Genomic DNA, 22,574 nt, shown 5'->3' with positions numbered 1-22,574 from the left:
GCAGGAAAATCTTTTTTCCCCTGGTGTGAATAATGTTGTTTTTTTTTCCCTCATGTGACTCATGAATATTTTTCTACTTATGGCATAAACATGGCTTCATGAAAACTGAGGGAAATGAGGGTTTGAGTAGGTTAAGTTATTTTTAATCTGATAAAAAAGCTTTTCTCTGGAACAGAAGGAAAACAGCAAAGGCCTCTATCAGCATAGATCTCTTTTTTGAAGGTCATTTTGAAGGGAAAAAAATCAATAATAATAATAATAAGGAAGTGATTTCTGCCATACTGTTGGAGAGTATGCTATTTTATTGTACACTTTTGAAATAAGACAGTCCCTGGATGGATAACTTTTCCCATGTCAGGGACTTAAATTTAAGTTTAATTCAAGTAGGTGAAGCAATGACAAAAACTGCAAAGGTTACAAATACAAAGACCAGTTACCAAATGCAAGAGAGAGGCATGTCGTTTCTTGTATATACACACACACGCATTCACATTGACACGTAAAGTCCAGTTAATAAATTCAATCTGAATCTCGTTAATACCCACATTTCTATTGCAAGATCTCATGTAAGAGCGTTCACTTCCTAGAAACTTGTAAACTTGTGTATCTGATAATTTCACTCAACATGCATCAGTAAAATTGAAAAGCCCTGCAGATTCCCTAGACACTCTGCCAACCAAAATGAAAACTAGTCACAGAACTTTTGTCGACAATGTCGGTTAAAATGTCTGCATCTTTTAAAATGGTCAGCAATTCAAATAAAACATTTAACCATGGTCCAGTTCCAAGTACCAGAGGAAGACAATAAGTTATTTTAGCCTCCAAACAACCTCTAGTTGACAGCAACTAAAAAGATACACTGCACCATGTTGACCGAAAGAAGCATATATTTAAGTGTCCCCAGTTTACCTTTCAAAAATGCTTAAAGGTAAACATTTACTTTTTAACTGACCATATAAAACACATAAGGGAATTGCTATGATTTCACCTTTAAGAATTTTAGTTACATGTTTCATAAAAGCTTGAATGCTCTAAGCAAACACTTATTCTGGGTTTTCCTTTCAATGGGACTCTTTAGCCTCTCACTGAAGCAAAACAAAACAAAAACAAGTTAGAGTAGCAGCGCCCCCTGCTGGCACGGAGGACCTAAAGGCCATGTGATTGGAAACTGAAGCTTGCTTTCCCAATCCCAAAATGACCAGCATAACCACGTGCTGTGAATCATTGGGCTGTACAGCACTTTGGCCCAGAACCAACGCTCATTTTTCCTCAGCTCAAACTTATAATTAAACAGAAGTGTTTTTGTTTGTTTCATTTTTTTTTTTTCATCTTCAAAGTTTGGCAAGGTCAGCAAGCATTAAAAGGGACCTTGGCAAACTGCTTGCAAGGCAAAAATTTAATTTAATTTAATTTAATTTAATCGTAAGTCAAATGTTGATTGAACCCAGGCCACTGATTGGTTCACAGTAAAATGTCCTGTGTTAATTCAACAGATAACATGATTTAATTTAACAGATAACATAATTTTGGTCCCACATTCTGGAGCGGGACCAAATGTTATCCGTTTGAGAGTTGAATGAACACTGCTAAGAGTTGATTTACACTGGACATTTTCCTGTGTTCTGTCCAGAGATCTGCTGACATATACTGGAGAGGACAGAATCTAAACATCCACCAAGAGCCGTTCCGCTCCAGGATTTCCAAGAGCCAATCCGCTCCAGGATTTACCACCAGCTTCTGCCCGTCATTATTTAACGAGCTCAATCATCATTTCCTGAGCTGACATTTAGAAAACCAGCAGCAGCAGACAGTGCGTACATCCTAATAAACTTCACAGCACGTTAGCGTGGGAGTCCGAAAGCACTGACGCCAGGAGCTGTTTCTACACAATTCAGAGCCAAGGCTCCCGGCCTGAACAAAAAACCTGGATACACACCGGCCCTCCAGGAGTTAGTCCCCCCCCCCCGCAATTCTACAGCTCCTGAAGCTCACTAACCCCCCCCCCCCATTACTGCAGGGTTACAGATTTGGAAATGGCACATAAAATGGCAGAAACACAGTTCAGCCTCCAAGCACTTCCATATGGCACGTTATTATGGCACTAAGCACTGAGTTACGCAATCATTATTTTCCACACACACACACTTTACATACACATTGTTAAAAATTATATTGTATTAAATTCAGTTACAAGGACTCGGACATGCTCGAATGTCAAACATAGGTTAGGTTTTTAAGAAATATTTCAATGTTAAGGTTAATAATACATACAACCGCATGTACATTTGCATAACTAAAGAAAGGAGTTACATGACAAAATGGCATAAAATGATTCCGAAAAGGCATAGCTTTGCGTCTTGTAGCACCCAAAAGCTAATAAAAAAACATTTGAAAGTAAGTTTGAAACACAACTGAGAACTGAGCAACAACACACTCAACTTTTTTTTTTCTTTTTTTCTTTTTTCCAACTCCTTAGCTGCGTCTCTTGTTGAAGTCAATTGTTCTCGGATGAATTTTTTTTTAAAAAGTGCATTTAGATGGTGTTTTGCGGCTTGCTTTAACAACACAACTCAAAGTGGCCTGCACTGGAATAAAGGTAGTCGCAGTTTCAGAGTACATTCACACCATCAATGAGTCTGGACGGGAATTCATCAGCACAGATATTGTATCTGACCGGACGTTTTTGACAGCCGAGAGCTACAGCTCCTGCCCACAAACGCACCCTCGGTGAGAATGTTTCACTGTGTTCTGATATATAGACCACAGCTGTGCAGAAGCTGAGGCCAGAGTAATTGGCTGGAACTAAAACTAAAGAACACGCAGGTCCTCCCAAGACTGGAGTTGTGTAACCCCGTGCCAAAGAACAGGGGTCTAAATCAGGAGTCCCCCCCGGTGCAGTGTGGGATAGCTGTAGCGTCTGCAGGTTTTTTGTGGGGTTTCTATGCACTCAAGCAGACAACGTAGGCCGTGGAAACAAGGCGTCTGGACACTTTAGCCAGTCATCGGCATACGTTAAGCGCTCCAGAGGAGGGATACGCCAAAAACCTGCACACACCACTAGGACCTCCAGGAGTTTCAGATTCCTGGTACAAACAAACAAACGAACAAATTAAAAAACAAAAAAAGCACACACACTTACAGCTGCTGTACTGAGATAACAGCACAATAATTAACCTGGGTTTGTAACCAGAGGTTTGTGGGATCGATTCTGCTGTGGGCCACTCTAGTCTAGTCTATACCCAGGGTCCATACGCCTCCAGCTACACAAAGTCCTGCAGCAAACACAGATCAGTAAAAATCCAGCACATCGTCCCAAGGAGAAAGTGATTGAGATCAAATCTAGGCAGCTGAGCTCACAACATGTTTAAACAGGGCTGGGCAAGATACCGCCATGATAATTATCGAATGCAATAACGGTCGTCGCCACCGTGTGGCGTATTGTCTTTCTGTTCCTGTTTTTCACTTTAGTGATAGCTGATGTGGTGGTATAAAATTTTTTTATTTTTTTTATTTTTTTTTTTTACACAAACGCACTTCAGAGACTGTGAAATGCTTCCAAAAAAAAAAATAATAATACATCACCACTGTTATGTACTGGGTGTGTTATCTTCAATGTGATTGGTAAAACCACATCCCCAGCAGTGGTGATGTTTTTTTCCAGAAGCACTTCACGCTGACTGGGAAGCGTGGTTGTTTACTGCTACCACGACATTTTACAAATGTGCAAAATGTTAGGACATTATCCTCCTTTTCTTTATCTCTTTTGTTTTATCTTTCTACATTTCAGATGCGTCCTTTTTTAATGGGCTGTTTTAATAATAATATATTTTTTATAATCATTGTGATATTCACTCAGCTGCTGTTCTAAGCTGAGACCTCAGCCCACATCCTCACACAGGAAAATTTATTTAAAAATTCCCCCCCCCCATCAACCGGCACGCTGTGGCAAGGGTTGCGCATTCACTCACCGCCTTGTTGGCACATCGCCTAGCAACGCCGGAGATCCCCCCCCCCCTCGCAGGACAACAGGCTAGTGTGTGAGCGAGGGTTAGGGTACAGTGATAGGACGGATGACACGACACTGCCGTCTGCACAGATGGGACGGTCCCGGGGACAGGGACGGACCGCGCTGGTGTCAGAGGCGGGATGGGGGGGGGAAGAAAACCTCACGCTCAGCTTTCTCCCACGAAAAAAAAAAAAAAAAGATGCAGCTCTGTTGTGCCAACAAACAAAAACATGCACACTGCGACAAGATTCTGCAGTCGACGTCGCCGCTGGCCTGCGCAACTGCTGCTGTGTAATTTTAGCTGTTCCATCGGCGTCAGCTTCTCCTAATACTCCGTCGATTGGCTGTTGGCGGTAAAGTAACCGTAAGACGCGGGCTCTGGAGATTAGACAAACTAGCTTGCAGTCGAATCAGGTGCTGTTTTTTTGCTTACAGCATCCTTCCTGGCTGCAAAGTCAAAGAGAACTGAAACTGGGACAAACACGATTTCCTGTATAAGCGATCGCCATGACAACCAACAGAGCCGCCAAACCATTTGGGTTCGGAACCCAGACTCACAAGCAACTTGGGAAAACCAGTGACTTGACCGGCTTGGGCCTTTTCCCCCAGTGGGGCTAAAGCCTTGGTCAAGGACAAGAATGAGCAATGCTACTGACAGAGAGAGAGAGAGAGAGAGAGCAGAGAGAGAAGAACAGAGAAGAGAAAGAGAGAAAGGAGAAGAGAGAGAGACAGAAAGAGAGAGAGAGAGCTTTAACGCTAACGTAATGTTAATGAAACGCAACATCAATCAAGACTCAGAACACCGGACGGTTTGGACAGGCACCAGGCTAAGGGAACAGATCGACAACAATGAATTCGGAACACTCTGAGCCAGCGTTAAAAAACATTAACAAAGTCTGGTTGTCTGCCAACCTCCCCCAGAACACATTCCAAATATGGTCAGGCAGTTTCATATCTCTGGTTTGAAGCTAATAAATCAACATTAGGTAAACATTTCAGCCAGGAGCCACCAGCACTATCAGTGGTATTGACCCAGTAGGGACTGGTATGCTGCTCTTTTAAGACTAACAGCAACAGACAGGAAGAAAGCACCATAAACTGTCCTCATGGCTGTCAGTGGCTTCATTTTCTATGGGTGAGTCGTTTCATTTTGCATTAGTTGTTCAATGTGCTAAATCACTGGTTCGCTGTCAGTTTTGTTCTGGCACGTCTGCACACCATGTTGCAATACTGCAGAGTGGTGCACAGGTACAACCACGTGCGCTATTACAGACCGACCAGATATTCAGCTCTGTACTGCTGACAAGGAAAGCTCTCCCTCCCACAGAAGCCAAGACATTCCAATTGGATGATTCTGAAAATGGGGGCGTGACCAACCGACACTGAAGGACCATTACTAACCACCACAGACAGTCTGAAGGACCGTTACTAACCATCAGGAGTGGACTATATGGTTACTCAATAATAATAATAATAATAATAATAATAATAATAATAATAATAATATTCCTGGTACAGATGCTGGTGCCCTGCTGTTCCATGAGCAGGCTGTAATGATGAGCATTGGTCTGCCTATAACCCTGGTTAAAGAGCTACTCTGACAGCACTAAAGTTAACTTTTAACTGTCGAAAGGAGGCACGGCACTTTAAAATTGCTTAACGAAGTGATTTCATTTATGCGCAGTTCCACGTATGGTTAAATTGTTTAGAAATTAGGTAAAAAAATAAATTAAAAAAACAACTAAAATCTTACTTCGTAATCCTTTCAATGGATGACCTGCTGATGAGGCCTGACCTTTCACCCAATTTCTGAACGAGGAAACTGCCACCATGAACAAACTGCATACGGACGACCTGGAGCAGAATTTTTACACGATTATTGCTGTTTGGATATGCTGAGAGCCATCTTTGGGAAGGCACGCTTTAAGCTTCATTTTCTCTGTTTGCAGTGATGACATCATCCAGCTGGTGAGGCAGCTGGCTTGCATCGTTGAGTGAGGAAGTTAAAAAGATTTTTAAAAACGCTAAACACTGGATACACATCACGGGACATACTACAAATAATGCCATTTCTGTCTGGCGGTCTCTGCACTTTAATATTCAAAAGTGTTATACTCCTCAAACTAAAAAATATTGTATAACTGTATTGGGACGGAAGTTGGGTAGAACTGAAGTAACAACCTTGGAAAGAAAATGTTTTTTTTGCCAGTTAATGGTTACACTGTTGAAAATGAGTTCCGCACCAAAGTGATAACTCATTTCAACGTTGTTACTAATGCTTACATGCAATTAAATGATATCTATGTCCAGGGGGACATTGGTTGCAGCTTATTCATTTGATACGAAGTCTCGAAGCAGTTGTGCGTTACAAAAAAAAAAGTGAAAATAACAAGTTAAAATCAAAAAAGCCACCAAATCAACTTGTTAGACAATTTCCCTCCATGGAACCGGCAAGCTGATTGACGGGATTTTTGAAAAAAAAAAAAAAAAAAACATTAATTTAGCATAATTAGCAAAGTCCACTATTTATATTCTTCTTATTACAAATGTGCATTGTTGAGTTTTCCCTTTTTCAGAATCCAGTGGTGACAGTTGGCGATAAATTAGCGCATGTGCATAATAGGATAGCGCTGAGCACTAGGACAGCATTCGAGTTCTCGCGTGCTGAGAAACCTTCCCAGCATGCAGTTGGCCTGGTTGCACTGAGTCTTATTCATCTCTTTTATCACGATATGTATACTGACAGAGGCTGTATCTCTTGCCCGAGCTAAGCAAAGCACCGTGGACGAAGCATCACACTGCATTCACGGGTGTCCGCTCTTCAGCTCAAACACCAGACACGGGTCCAAGTGTGAGCAGGCGTCGTGTCGGTCGCGTTTACGTCGCGCAACGTCGTACGCGACCGTGCGAAGCTCACGGACGGACGGACGCGCTGCGTAGGACGGGTGGAGATCACGAGCGCGGAACAGCGGCGGCTCCAAGTTCCGCAGCGGAACCGACCGGCTGCCCAGCGTGTTCCGGGGAGAGTCGCCGGCAAAGGAAGTCCGGCGAACGCAACGCGAGTCACCTGACTCGCGGCTCACGCGTACCTCCGCACACAGCCCAGAGATCTCACGTTCAAACTCGCAAAGGCAACAGGCTGTGCGCCGAAAAAAAAAAAAAAAAGGTCAAACGAGGAGGGCCTGCCGGGCGCTTGGACGTACTTCAAAGCTGCCGAAAACAGGATGCTGTGCTTCAAACACCATAACCCCCACCCCCCCGACCCCCACCCCCACCCCCCCGGAACACACGCCTTCAGCACAACTCCGCACCCCCACAACTACATCCAGACAAAGTAAGCGATCTCGTCCAGGTCCACGGGGTAGTCGGTCAGATGCAAGGGCCCCTTGTTGTCGAAGATCTCGCCCTTGTAGCTGCGCCAGCGCCCCGCCGGGAGGTAGATGTCCCGCTCCTGCTTCCCGGGCTCCAGCACCGGCGCCACCATCAGGTCGTCGCCGATCAGGAACTGCGAGTCGATCTTGTAGGCGGTCTCGTCGCCCGTGGCGATCCACCAGAGCGGCCGGATGATGGGGTCGCCGGTGGCCAGCACCTCGTAGGCCAGCTCCAGCACGCGCGGCGCCACCAGCGTCTCGTGCAGCGCCGTGAAGCGCTGCGCGATCTGCACCACCTCCGCGTCGTACTCCCACGGCGGCACGCTGAACTGCATGGCCGGCATGAACGCAGACAGCTCCAGCCAGCGGATGTACAGCTCGCGGTCGGGCAGCCGCCGCCCGCCGTCGGTCCGGTTGCGGTAGGCGTTGCCGCCGATCATGTCGGGCATGATGAACTGGTAGCCCAGGATGCTGATGGTGAGCACGGCGGGGATGAGCGACTTGAGCCCCAGCTCGTAGCCCCACAGCGAGTCGCGGTCGATCAGCCGGAAGAAGCAGGAGATGTTCTGCGACTGGTAGCCCACGCGCAGCTCGGCGCGCTCGCTGAAGGGGATGGCCATCTCCGAGTAGCGGCGCGTGAAGGTGCTGGGGTCGTACAGCGGCCGGCGCGTGCTGAACTGCCAGGGCAGGTAGCTGGTCTCGCCCGCGTCGAACTTGAAGGACGCCACGCCGTAGCGGGAGCGCAGGGAGCGCAGGTTGGAGGCGTACCAGTCGCGCGCGTCCGGGTTGGTGAAGTCCAGGATGCCGCCGATGCCGTTCCACCAGCGCACCAGCGCGGGGAGCGCGCCCGTGGGCTCGCGCACGAACAGGCCCTTCTGCACGGCCACGCCGAAGTTGGCCGAGTCGTAGTTGACGAAGGGGTGCGTCCAGAGCGTGACCAGGAAGCCGTCGGCCTTCAGCCTCCCGAACATGGCCGAGGCGTTGGGGAACTTGACGGCGTCGAACTCGAACTCGCCGTAGCGGCTGGTGTAGCGGTCGTCCAGCTCCAGGTGGCTGCAGTTGAAGCGGTGCCGGCGGATGTCGGCGGCGTAGCGCAGGAGCTTCTCCTGGTCGATCTCGGTCTTGTGCAGCGCCCAGGTGGACCAGATCGGGTGGCGGAACATGGCCTTGGAGGGCACCTTGTTGGGCTTGTTGAAGTAGCGGCGCACCATGTACTTGTGGATGGACGTGACGTCGGAGCCCACGCACACGCGGTAGCTGAGCTCGGTGAAGGGCGGCCGCCCCGGCGGCGGCTTGTACGGGCTGTCCTGGTAGCGCGCCTGGAAGTACATGGTCCGCTCCGTGTCGTTCCAGCCCAGGTGGAAGGGCACCGAGTCGTTGATCTTGATGGCGCTGGCGTTGGACGAGAGCCAGTAGCGCTCCAGGATGCCGCCGAACTCGTCGCGCCGGGCGTACACGTCGCTGGTGACGAAGGGCTTGGGCGCCTGCTGGCCGGCGATGACGATGGGCCAGCGCTGGGTGCTGGACTCGGCGCCGCCGTACCAGTGCGAGCCGTTGTAGGACATGGCGTGCTCCACGGGCCGCTCGGACTCCAGCTCCTCCCAGCGCACGCGGTAGCACATGACCGTGCCCTTGGGCCGCACCGTCTGGATGAAGAAGTTGAGGCGCCCCGCCTCCGACCGGCCGCACCTCAGGATCTCGCCCTCCTTGGAGCAGGAGTCCAGGTCCAGCGTGCCCGACCTGAGAGTCACACACACGGAGAGAGGGGAGTTACCACAGGAAAATGAGTGTGTGTGTGAGCATGTGAGAGTAAGTGAGTGTGCGTGTGCACATGTGTGCGTGTGTGAGAGTAAGTGAGTGTGTGTGTGTGTGTGTGTGTGTGAGAGTGTGTGTGTGTGAGTGTGTGTGTGTGTGTGTGTGTCTGAGTCTGTGTGAGAGTTTAAGTGTGAGTGTGAGTGTGTGTGTGTGTGTGAATGTGTGTGTGTGTGAGTGTCTGAGTCTGTGTGAGAGTTTAAGTGTGAGTTAGAGAGTGAGTGTGAGTGTGTGTGCGTGTGTGAGTTTGAATGTGTGAGTGGGTGTGAGACTGAGTGTGTGTGTGTGAGTGAGTGTAAGTGTGTGCGTGAGAGTGTGTGTGTGTCTCAGTCTGTGTGAGAGTTTGAGTGTGAGTTAGAGAGTGAGTGTGAGTGTGTGTGCGTGTGTGATTTTGAATGTGTGAGTGGGTGTGAGACTTTGAGTGTATGTGTGTGCGTGAGAGTGTGTGTGTGTGTGTGTGAGTGAGTGTAAGTGTGTGCGTGAGAGTGTGTGTGTGTGTCTGAGTCTGTGTGAGAGTTTGAGTGTGAGTGTGTGTGTGTGTTTGTGTGTTCTGATGACCAGCCAGTTATACAATGGTCATACAATAGGGCATTCTGGGGTTTGTAGTCTCAAGTACTCTGAGTAATTTCCAAGTAATTTCAGTAGTGGGTCTGCATTAATGAGTTTGAATTTGCTTTTCTGTGAACCAAGGGGTTTGTGTTCAGTAAGTAAATCCGACTGACGGATGAGGCTCTTGATCTGAACAGCACTTGGAAAACTAGCCTAATCGCGTTCTTGCTTTGGCAATCGAAAGACCTTCAGCCCTCAGTTGTGTTTTTAAGACTGACAAAGCTAACTAGCTCTTTTTTCCCCCAAGCTGATTTGTCCATTGCCAGTACATGCACAGTAATACTCAGTTTGAAAATGTTTCTTTGCACAAAGTGCCAGGGTGTTGTTTATGGCCAAATATTTTTAAAGCAGCTTTGAAAAGCTGTGTTCGCAAGTGTTAGCTTTTGTTTGTATCATCAAACAACCTTAGAAAAAGACTGCTTTCTTTCCTCAGCTAGCTCACGTTCACCAGTTAACAGGACAAATACAGGTGTAAATACGAACATTAACTATGGTTTGGCAATAAAAGGACTGTGATAGTCATCGCAATAAAACAATAAAACTGGAGAGCTCATTTGCATTCTACAACCAGAATTTCGAGTTTGCAGTCAGCAACCTAATGGAACTGTACATGTGAACAATGTGCTGTAAAATGAGAAACAAAAGGACCAATAATGGATTACAAACAATAAACACACACACTGCACCAGCACCACACCACACACACCCCCACCACACACATGCACCACAGACACACTACACACACACACTACACACACACACACACATCGCACACCACACGACACCACACACACCACACACACACACACACACACACACACACACCGCACCACACATACACACACAGCACACACACACCACACACACACCACACACACGCACACACACGCACACATACACACACGCACACCACACACACCACACACACACACACACACAACAACACACCCCACACACACACACACACACACACACGCACGCACCACACGCACACATCCCCCCCCACACACACCACACACGCACACACACACACACACACGCACACGCACGCGCACGCGCACACGCACGCACACGCACACACACACACACCTGAAGGCCATGCGGAACACGATGGCCCCGGCCTGGTTGCGGATCAGGAACCCGTCCTTGTTCAGGTCCAGCAGCTCCGTCTTCAGCAGGTCGGCCTTGCGCAGGGAGGCGATGTAGTAGCACCAGGCCGTTACCGCGGCGATCACCAGCACCACGCCCAGCACCCCCGCGCCCACCAGGGGGCGCCCGTCCTTGCCCATCTTCTGCTTTAACGGTATGCCAGTGGTGATGGTGCCACCGGCACCCCCGGGCACCACCTGATACATGCTGATGTCAGCGGGCTTGCTCAGGCACTGTGGATCAAATTAAGCTCTAAATATATAAAACATAAGGCGAGGAATGGAGCCCCAAACGCATTGGGTGCGCTGGTTTTTAGTTTTATGAGTTTTTCGCCTGCTGGTACAGAGAGAGAGGGAGACTGCGGGGGCAGGGGGAAGGATCTCGCCTTTCTTAAACTCGTTATGGCTGCCTTCTCTGTGGCCTCCTGCAAAAGGAAGAGAAAAAAAGACAAAAGAAGAAGAGAACATTGAGAGGACTTTTTCACGCATTTTCAAAATCTGAAAGTCGGAAGCGTGAACACCGCGAGCCAGAATATTCTGTGTGTGGGAGTTTTTGGACGCATTAACAGGAATTTGCACCGCTCAACACTTAATATCACTTATTTTTTTTCAACTGAAAATACTCCAGCCGGCTGTATTTTTACTGTCTTGGGGACAGCAGCTGCACCACTATTCCAGTCATTGGCGTACGAAATTTGCAGGTGGACGTGACGGTGGGGGGGGGGGGGAGGGGGAATGTGATCGTGAACCGAGGGAGGGACATCCGATTTTTGGGCGTGCCAATCAAAAACTGGGCGTGCCTAGGACACCCAGGGGGCACAGCGAGCCACTGCCTGTGCCTGAGGTACAGCAGATGAGTCATCTGTCCCAGGAGAGGGTGCCAAGCTGTTTAAAGGGGGGGGGGGTGTGTGAGGCCTTCCCAAAATAAGGCACTGCTCCACCGCGTTCTTACCCCCAGGCCCTCATTAACACACAGGTACACAGGCGGGCTGAGCTTCTGCTGCGTTTTATAACTCATCTGCATCCTGAGCACACGTCCCTCCAGCTCTCACTGAAGGGAACGGTCATCGAGCTGACACCCCAGCACCCAGCCGCATGCCAAAACCCCCCCCCGCCACACCCACACCCCCCCACCCACTAACCCTAACCCCCCCCCCCCCCCCCATCTCTCCAGCTCTCACTGAAGGGAACGGTCATCGAGCTGACACCCCAGCAGCATGCCAAAAACCCCCCGCACACCCTCACCCCCCCACCCACTACGCTAACCCTAACCCCCCCCCCCCCCCCCAATCTACACTGCGAGCTACTGAAACACACCGAAGACGGAAAGGAACGTCATCCAACAAACACCCAGCCGCATGCCAAACCCACCACCACCCACCCCCCCCAGTCACTAAAGCACGGATGGTCCAAACTGAGGCACAAAGAGATGTGAAACCCGATGATCAAAAACAGAGTTTGGCACGGAGCACCACTGCAGCAAACTCTTGTGAAGCGTGGGGGGGGCTGTTAAGTAACTTATCAATGCGAATCAGGAACCAAAATGAGACTAGAAGCGAGTAGCAAGACATGTCCACCATCGCACAGATTTTTACTGCTGACTGGTTCTTCTCTGGAGCAGAAGATTCCGGTGAAACGATCACTGGTAGTTAATCAGTAACACGCCAAACCTCTGTCCAACCATTCATGCTGTTCGGGGGGGGGGGGGGGGGGGTTTGGGGTTGGGCGGGGCGGGGAGGTAACTGGTGTTGACAGGTACTCCAAAAACCCATTTGCATTTGAACTGCAGGGTCTGTATCTGTGCTGTGAGTGAAGCACAGGGCAACGCACAGAGACACACGGCAGTACGAGGGTACAGACGTGCGACTGTCACAGACGTGTCTCGACGACGAGACACGTCTGCAAGGCAAAAATGCGGAATGCCTGGCAAACGAGCAGGACCCGCAGCTGAACGCGTCGAGAAGGCCCAGCTCCGCTTTTCCTAGACACGCTGAAGTGAAAGTGCAGGAGGAGGGCGGAACCCTGAAGATCGCATTCTGGTTCTACAGTACGGGACTGTGGGTAAATTCTTTTCAAGAATTTCCCAGTCATCTCGCAGTTCACAGCCTGTGTTTACTGAGTGTGCGTGTGTGCGTGCGTGCGTGCGTGCGTGCGTGAGTGAGTGAGTGAGTGATGGTGTGAGTAGTGAGGAGGGAGTTGTGTACGTTACATGCGTGCACGTGACTTTGTGTGTCTGTCTGATCTCTGCAAACAGTTACTGTTTACAAGAGTTTCAGGTCAGGTTATTGGCCAATAACATGCGGATATTATTGCACTACAAGGCTGGAATACTGGGTCAGAGTGGGGACCTAGGAAATACACACTGAAATAAGACCGCATGTATTAAAACATTGAGAAGGGACCATTTCAATTATCTGTATTCTGTACCCTTTATAAAAACAGAACAGAATTCTCTCTGGATAGAAATGTAAAAACATAAACATAAGGTTTCACCAAAAGAATGTTGGATAAATTATTATAATATACTGTAAGAGCGCTTACTGTTCGCAGCGTTCGTCTGAAGTTAGATTTTTAAGATTGAAGCATTGACATTGCATTATTATTGCATTACAGGCATTTAGCAGACGCTCTTATCCAGAGCGATACACAACTTTTACATAGCATTTTACATTGTATCAATTTATACAGCTGGATATGTACTGAAGCAATTCAGGCTAAATACCTTGCTCAAGGGTACATATCTGCGTCCTCCAAAGATGGCAGACTCCAGCTGTGCCTAACTTCTCGACACTTTCCCTGTCTTCTGGTACGATTATATTCACTGCACAACAGTTTTAAGACGTACGGCGTCTTCAAGTCGTTGCCACTGAAAATATACTGCAGTATCAACGGCTTTTTCGAAATGCTGTACATCGGACAGGACTAGTGCAAATGTTTTAGTATCTCATGTTACTACAAATAGAGAACAAAATAAAATAAATGATAAATCGATAAAAGCAAATTTAAAATCAAAAGACAAAACCATTAGCAAAACGGTACATAATTTGTAAATAACTGAAAACCTGTCAGCATTACGAATAAAATGTTTTAAAAGCCGTGGTACACGTTCGGTTAGGAAATAGAGACACGTGCAAGGTCGACATATTGACGCATACGCTGCTTGAAGTCTTCAGAACTCGCTACCTCAGTTGTAATGACTAGTTGTCGTAGTGGCTATCTATCGCCAGCGAGCTTCAACAACAACGGTGAAAAACGGGATGGGGATTTTATTCGGCAGTAAACTGGATCAGAGAAACTAAACGCCTCCTTTAAAAACGCGGCTTACTGCTCACACGCTACATCTAAGAAATGCTAGTAAAAACAGACGCATAAAATCAAAAATAGATCACCGTACTTACCTCGGATGATCCCGAGACTCGAACTGCGCTTGCAAAATTTTAGCCCGCCCCTACAAGTTTGGCACAACAGCACATGACGCACCGAGGGCTGCACGGTTTTAAAATTCGCCTGCCATTCAAGCGAAAGCGCTGCTCCAAAACACACGCTGGGAGTTGCAGTTCGCCGAGAGGAAGAACGCCTGCGCAAGCTGCGTAAATAAATTCAGCGAACTAGTTATGTCTCAACTCTGTGTCCCGGGGGCAGACTTCATGGGGTTATGCGAGGTTTCGACACAGTTTCAACACTGCACTCGAGAAAAAGTCGCTTTTTTTAAACCCCCCTTTTCCCACCAAAGTGTACACGACAGAAAAAAAGTTCTCCTTTAAATTTATATTTATACAGGACTGGAACAGCGTGTTAAAACGCACGCGCACAAACGGTCATGCAGCTCGGAGACACGGGTTCGACTCAAAGTTTAATCGCTTTAATGTGCACTGTTGTGTTCAAAAGCCGTGCAGGAACTGCTATCATGACGACAGCTGGCAGTCGTCGCTGGCTGTGGGACGTTCTCCGCGTATATGTTCAGTTCTTTCTCCGGCGAAGCTCTGTGGCGTGTTTACAAACGCTGTGTGGTTTAGCCTATTGATGCCCCTGCAAACTGTGCTCAAGGCCTACCAGGTATTTGTACAATAAGAGAAAACACAGGGGTTTGTTTTCAAGTTTATTTACATGATGCTTACATATTAACGGGGTTTAACTTTAACATATAGTTAACATAAAACTCACTCTGGGCGCTTTAAGACATAGCCAGATTCCATGTGCTATTTACCGAAGAAGAAAACAAATATATTTTCATTGCAAATTCAAAATGTCTAATACACAAGTAGTGAATTAAGATTGTTCAAAATCAATACATAGAGGTAGGTCAGACAGACTGCCCGACTAAGCAGTGGAGGGATTCTCTTTTTCAGAAAACCGAAGGTATTCACAATATACAAAAACAATCTCATTTCAAAATACAAAACATATTACCAACAGTCTTCATCGTGTTTGTTTAATTCTCAAGAAGTTAAATTATTTCCCTTAATTCCCCACAAAGATCTTTCTTTGTTGTGCTTGCTTGTAAGACCTGAATTTCAGTTTAATTTTTGTTCCAACTACAACTTTAAACGTAGGCTACCTAAAACGTCACGCTCCACACTGTAATACACCAAAAACAAACACGCTGTCCGAAGACCAACGGCTCATATCATTAAACATCGTCTGAAGAAAGTTGAAGTCGTTTTAACCTATAGCAAGATACAAAGCAGAGAAAAAACGTATAAATCTGGACAAATAGCATAGATAAATAAATACCTAAAATGCTTCCTGGAGCCGTAGGCTAATTAAGACATTCAAATATCCTCCTAAGACCCGTATTTAAATTTAATTGACATAATACAAGTGTTTTGGAAGAGGGAAAAAAAACATGTTGCGTTGAGAAAGTATTTTCAAAAATATTATTCATTTTGCTTTTACTGAATGTCCCTTGCGGTGTCGGGTTCAGCATAGTCGACAATGTGGTTCTTGAGATTAAGACCAGAGGCTCGTGGACCCCGCCAGAGGACAAAAATGAATCGCCCGCGTAGTCATAGGACGAATATTAAGGCAAGTGTATTGAATATTAATGCATGAGTTCATTTGAAGCTTTCTGAGATAAATTCGGGGTGAATGATGTAATATCCGGCCTTGTATGGCTTGACCACTTGGAAACAGCTGTAGACGGAACTGCAAGATGAGCAACACAAACATCCAGTGAATTTGAGCCCTTCTGTATGATTTGTGCAGCCTTTATTTAACGAGGTCAGCTCTACTTAATAGAGATTCTGATCCATTTTGTGGGAGAGGCTTGATGTAAAAATAATAAATAATAATAAATAAATAATAAAATAATAATAACGCAAACAAAAATCACAATATTTTACATTTCCACTTTTTTTTAGTATGTTTTTGGACCGTGACATAATAATAGTAATAATAATAAGGCAGAAAAATATCACAATATTTTACATTTCCACTTTTTTTTGTATGTTTTTGGACCGTGACATCACAGCAGCGTACTTCAGTTCCATCCTGCTCAGTGTGAGCACGTGATGGCGAAAAGTGTAGAATTCCCAGGAGTGGAAACTCCCTGGGAATGTTCGGTATAATTTGTAGACATGATATTTCAATTTTCAGCAGGAAAAAAGACAATGTAACTGCGTGTTTTTCATATTTATACTTTGTGTTCTTTTTTGTTGCTGTTATTGTTGTGATGTGTGCTTTTTGGTATGGGGCAGACGAACTCCAAAGGGGTGCCCCAGAAAAGGACACCACAGGAGGACGATTTCATAAGCATTACCTGTGAGAACAGGTGAAGCCAGACGCAAGACAAATTATTTACCAATCAAAGGACCCACTGTTTTAGTTTGAGTGATTTTAATAAGGCTACAGTGTGGTGTTACAGTGTAGTGTTAAAGTGTGAGGAGTAGTTATTTTGGTTTTGCCTACCTCGGGTCTAGGGTGGAGTGGGATTTCTTGAAATACATCTGAGGCTTAGGGTACCTGGCGAGGGTAGGGTTATCCGGCCGCTTGCTTGCCTTCAGAACCTCGCAGCCCGAGATTCCCCTGCGACACAAAACAGTCCTTTCTCCTGATAACGGGTTAGCCTTCAGAAATGGCCAGGTGACAACAATTACCGTTAACCACTGATACCTGCAATGACAGTCAGTTCGGTTTTACAAGTACATAGAACGGTGCCAATAACATTGACCGCTGCTATTTTTAAGCGTCAATCGTACAATTATGACGCGAAGACGCGGTTACCAGTGTGAGATGTTTGAGCAGAACGGGAATGCCACAGAGTCATGTGATGATGTGATGATGTTCTGTCATATATATATATATATATATAGAACAGCAGTGTCACAGTGATACTCATTCACGTCCAGGAGCACGACTGACCTGTCTGTTTGACTGACGCGGGGCTGGACGTCGCTGTGGAAACACTGGGTTCCCTTCAAATAGCCATTGCTGCTTTGCATACAGGATTTGTGGGGTTCCATCTTGCTGTAAATGACAGCATAAAATGTTTGTTGTTATTGTTAAATGTGGGCAAATACTGCCAAATAGACACTGGTGCACAAATTTAGAAAATTATATGCAATATTATAACAGTGAACATGACATGTTTTAATGTTCTGCATTTAATATGATAGGAGAGTAAGTCTTCATGCACCTGCCATTTTGGGTGTGGCTACCACATGCTGTCAATCCCCAATTCAAATGATCCAATCAAAATGAGCATCCTTTCCGTAACAATGCATAATGATAGCTACTGTACCACCTGAATGGACTCAGCTACCATGGCTTCTATACTTCTTTGGGTGTTCACGATGCTCCCCCCACCTTCCCACTGTTAGTCTCTGAATGAATTCTACCACAAAGTCACAACACAAAGTGTTAATATCTAGTTAATTTCTAGTTCTAGCTAACTTTTGAATAAGCAGAAATGTATTTACAAACTGGGAATTAAGTAGAAATCTGTACGCGAAAGCAGAACTGTTCAAAAGGGGTCAAACGGTATCCCTCTGTTTTTTGGAGGGCAGTTTTGGAATTGCCTCTCTCTCAAAGGGGAATCAACGGGCTCTGGTTTGCACAGCTGGGCCAGTAGAGGGCGACAGAGACCTGGGAGCCGAGCTCAGGGCAGGCATGCGTACGGCGGGTCTGTCCACGGAGCCGGGCCACAGGAACAAGCTTGCAGGCCTGCCCTCTGCTGGCAGAAACACACATTGCATCAAACTGAGGCAGGTTTTATTTACCAAAAAGAACAGCTGCGTGTTTCATTCTGATAAAAAGCCACGTTATGAGCAGCGCTGATAATGAGTGCTGTCACATGAGGGTAAATGGATTAACAACAGTGATGGAATGTAAGAAGAAGACCTTACAGTTGTGGTTGGATTATAAAACACAACGGACAGTTAATTCCTTTAGACCACATTTATTGTACTGCACCCAGCTCTCAGAGCTACACTCTAAGAAAGATACAGTAGCTCTTGTGAAAGTGCAAACGGCAACTGAATTGGCTCCTGGTATGAAAAGCTGCATAAATATCAATGTAGCCGCCCCATTCATCCTATGGTTTTTGCTAGTTGGTTTTCTTCGGTGCCTGTTACTTCATTTTCACTTAATTCGATATTTTGTCTCGATTTCGTAGTCTCTCGGTTTCGAGACTCGTTTGACTTGGCCGTTGATCAGAGTCTTGGAGTCTTGGCTGTTAATTGGTCACTGGGTGCAGCTGTTGTGCAGTTGGGCCCTGTTGCCCAAACAGGGTGTGACGACACCCTTCCTGTTGGCAATAAAAGAGGAAGGAACTAACACATGCAGGATTGTTCCTCAAGTTTATACTGCCTGCTTAAATCATTGCCTACTCCTGCAGGCTTCTTTTTCTTTCTTTTTTTTTCAAAGTTGAGCTCCAAAACCCTCTTATCTACACATACTCCCTTCAACACAGAACAGATTTATAATTATAAAGGGGAAGAGAAACTAAATATTTTGGTCTCTTTTGGAAGAGAGATTTGTTTATTAATGTATAAGATGCATTTAATATCAGCTTTTTTAATATAAATATCTGTTCCTCCTTTCCATATTTCGTGTGGTTGGAGCTGGTACTCAGGCTCCTTCCTGATTGGCTGGGGTTTATCGAAATGGTATCGTCACATAAAGTCGTTTTTTTAATTAAGAGCAGAAGTTGGCACAAAATCCTGAGGTGGATTGGCCATTACTGTGCACCCCTGCCTCAGAACTAACCCCTGACATCAATCATTACTTAACGGTCCTCATCTTCTCATAGTCTGGCAGATGCTAATAGATTCTGTGCTGAGACACATACAGGCTGGTGTAGCTACGCGTGGTGGTCTAAGTAACTACAGGAAGGGCCACAGCAGCATTACTGCAGTTATGGACTTCTCTTCACTACCTGAAGATGGGCAGAGTGACCATTTGTTGTCATCGTCGTCATCACCATCAGCACTATCACCACCATTATCTTTTCCGTCCTCCACCATCATCATTATCCATCATCAGCCTCCATCATCCGCCATCATCATTATTCATCATCATCATCCACCATCATCATCATCATCATCATCATTATCCAACATCATCCACCATCATCATTATTCATCATCATCCACCATCATCATCATCATCATTATCCAACATCATCTTCCATCATCCACCATCATCATCCTCCATCATCCTTCATCATCCACCATCATCATTATCATCATCATCTTCTATCATCCACTGTCATCATCATTATCCATCAACATCATCATCATCATCATCATCATCATCATTATCTATCATCATTCTCCATCATTCATCATCATCATCATCATTATCCATCATCATCCTCCGTCATTCATCATCATCATCAGTTGTGTTAATTTCGGGATGTGAGAGGCAGCGTTGCCGGCGGCACTCCTGGGGCCGTACGGTACCTGGGCCGGGGAGGGAGAGGTGTCTGAGAGGGGGGAAGAACCGCGCGCCGTAATCCAGGGCCGTCTGAGCAGGAACCATCTGCCGAGCTCCATACCCGGTCTGCAGCCTTCTGGGTAACAGGAAGTCCTGGGAGAATAAGCACAACTTAGACCACACCCCTCCGATACAGCACACAGCAACAGGAAGTCCTGGGAAAATAAACACATCTTAGACCACACCCCTCCCATACAGCACACAGTAACAGGAAGTCCTGGGGAATAAGCACATCTTAGACCACACCCCTCTCATACAGCACACTGTAACAGGAAGTCCTGGGAAAATAAACACAAGACAGACCACACCCCTTCGATACAGCACACAGTAACAGGAAGTCCTGGGAAAATAAACACATCTTAGACCACACCCCTCTCATATAGCACAATGTAACAGGAAGTCCTTGAGAAAATAAACACATCTTAGACCACACCCCTCTCATACAGCACACAGCAACAGGAAGTCCTGGGAAAATAAGCACAACTTAGACCACACCCCTCCGATACAGCACACAGCAACAGGAAGTCCTGGGAAAATAAGCACAACTTAGACCACACCCCTCCGATACAGCACACAGCAACAGGAAGTCCTGTGAAAATAAGCACAACTTAGACCACACCCCTCCGATACAGCACACAGCAACAGGAAGTCCTGGGAAAATAAACAAATCTTAGTCCACACCCCTCAGATACAGCACACTGTAACAGGAAGTCCTGGGAAAATAAACACAACATTACATTACATTACAGGCATTTAGCAGACGCTCTTATCCAGAGCGACTTACACAACTTTTTACATAGCATAGCATATGTAAAAAGACAGACCACACCCCTTTGATACAGTACACAGTAACAGGAAGTCCTGGGGATTAAGCACAATTTAGACCACACCCTTCCAATACAGCATACATTAATAGGAAGTCTAGGGGAATAAACACATCTTAGACCACACCCCTCCGATACAGCACACTGTAACAGGAAGTCCTGGGAAGATAAGCACATCTTATCTGCTGGTGGAACTGATTGATACATAAATAATACAAGCCACCGCCATTATTTTTAACATCTGTGCGTGCAGTCAGATTGAATTTAAAAAACTGTGGCGTTCGATTTGGCCTCATTAAAAATGCATTATTTCCACTTTAAAGCATCTCTCTCCGGTCTGTTGCCTTCCTTTGTAGTACCAGCGCGCTGTGCTATCGTATTGCGGTGTAGTTATCAGGGGAAGGTAAGGCACGTTGTAAAGTTTACACCTTCTCTCATATCACAAGAGCGATAAATGATGCACGAGGTTCCCAGAGCTTTCACCCAGCTGAAGTGTAAGCACTGCCTTCGTAAAGTCTAAATTGAACGAGGCGCTCGCTTGGTATTTTGGGAGAGAGAGAGACAGATGAGCCAACATGATCAGCAAAAAAGAAAGAATATAAACTATCAACTGCAACCTAGAATTAGAATGTAGAAAACAAATAAACAAATGAAAAATGCATAAGAAAGAAAATAGGTAATAATTAATTTTAAAATTGGTTGTAATAATTATAACGAAGCAACACAGGAGCGGTCCATCGGGTAACTCTATTATGGTAAATGGACTGCATTTATATAGCGCTTTTATCCAAAGCGCTTTACAATTGATGCCTCTCATTCGCCAGAGCAGTTAGGGGTTAGGTGTCTTGCTCAAGGACACTTCGACACGCCCAGGGCGGGGTTTGAACCGGCAACCCTCCGACTGCCAGACAATCGGTCTTACCTCCTGAGCTATGTCGCCCCTATTATAATTCTATAATAATAATAATAATGACATTAGCATAATGATGAGAACAGGCCATTCAGCCAACAATGCTTACCATTTTCCTACCATTCAATAATAACAACAATAAAAACATCAACCATCATCATCATCATAATAATATTAAAACACACATTTCAGATGAAAGAGAAAGTAGCCCTGTGTCAGAATAAGGTGGGTAAAGAGAGGAGGAGACCGGAGGCACTCTCTCTCTTACCGGGCGGGGGTGGGGGTTGTTTCGGCGATGGGCGGAGGACGGTCTGGGCCGGGCCGGTTTTCCCCTTGCGGGGGCCCCGAACTCCTCCCTGTATGTGCTGCGGCTCACCTGAAGACTCATCTCCTCCACACACCTGGCTCCCCTGTGGAACGATAACTATCTCCTCCACACACCTGGCTCCCCTGTGGAACGATAACTATCTCCTCCACACACCTGGCTCCTCTGTGGAACGATAACTATCTCCTCCACACACCTGGCTCCTCTGTGGAACGATAACTATCTCCTCCACACACCTGGCTCCTCTGTGGAACGATAACTATCTCCTCCACACACCTGGCTCCTCTGTGGAACGATAACTATCTCCTCCACACACCTGGCTCCTCTGTGGAATGATAACTATCTGCTCTGAACTATCTCACTAACTCTCTCCCTCTCCCTCTCCCTCTCTCTCTCTCACTAACTCTCTCTCTCTCTCTCTCTCTCTCACTCTGTCTTTCTCTCACTCTTTGTCTCTCACTTTTTGTGACACATAATCTCTCACTGGCTTTCTCTTTCTGTCTCTCTCTCTCTCCCTCTCTCCCTCACTATGTTACCTTGTGCGTTACCTGCTGTGACTCACACTATTTCCATCCAATCTCTCCTATTCCCCCTTTCCAGCCACCCCCCTCCCCCTCCCCCTCCCACATCATGGT

At 46.4% G+C, this 22,574-nt stretch overlaps 1 protein-coding gene across 2 annotated transcripts; it reads right to left on the bottom strand.

The window, feature by feature from the left end:
- Positions 1 to 267: 267 nt before the first annotated feature.
- Positions 268 to 14,783, bottom strand: myorg (myogenesis regulating glycosidase (putative)). 2 transcript variants are annotated; one of them, XM_064309501.1, is made up of 3 exons: positions 14,345 to 14,783; positions 10,888 to 11,371; positions 268 to 9,117 (listed from the first exon to the last, which is right to left on the bottom strand). In XM_064309501.1, exons 2-3 carry the CDS (start codon positions 11,151 to 11,153, stop codon positions 7,326 to 7,328), a joined length of 2,058 nt encoding a protein of 685 aa, XP_064165571.1. In that variant the 5' UTR covers positions 11,154 to 11,371; positions 14,345 to 14,783; the 3' UTR covers positions 268 to 7,325. The 2 variants fall into 2 exon arrangements, with proteins under 2 accessions (XP_064165571.1, XP_064165572.1); XM_064309502.1 differs by lacking the exon at positions 14,345 to 14,783 and adding an exon at positions 13,669 to 14,331.
- Between the last annotated feature and the right edge of the window lie 7,791 nt (positions 14,784 to 22,574).

Source organism: Anguilla rostrata, chromosome 14, assembly GCF_018555375.3.
Source record: "Anguilla rostrata isolate EN2019 chromosome 14, ASM1855537v3, whole genome shotgun sequence".
Taxonomy (NCBI): Eukaryota; Metazoa; Chordata; class Actinopteri; order Anguilliformes; family Anguillidae; genus Anguilla; species Anguilla rostrata.
The sequence above is the reverse complement of the archived record's forward strand: the minus strand, read 5'-3'. Positions and strand labels throughout refer to the sequence as shown.

Excerpts from the sequence above, each read along its gene's own strand:
- myorg (XM_064309501.1), bottom strand. The coding sequence starts at position 11,153 with ATGTATCAGGTGGTGCCCGGGGGTGCCGGTGGCACCATCACCACTGGC. Across the intron at positions 9,118-10,887 it reads GTGTTCCGCATGGCCTTCAG|GTCGGGCACGCTGGACCTGG; the intron begins GTGTGTGTGTGT and ends TGTGACTCTCAG.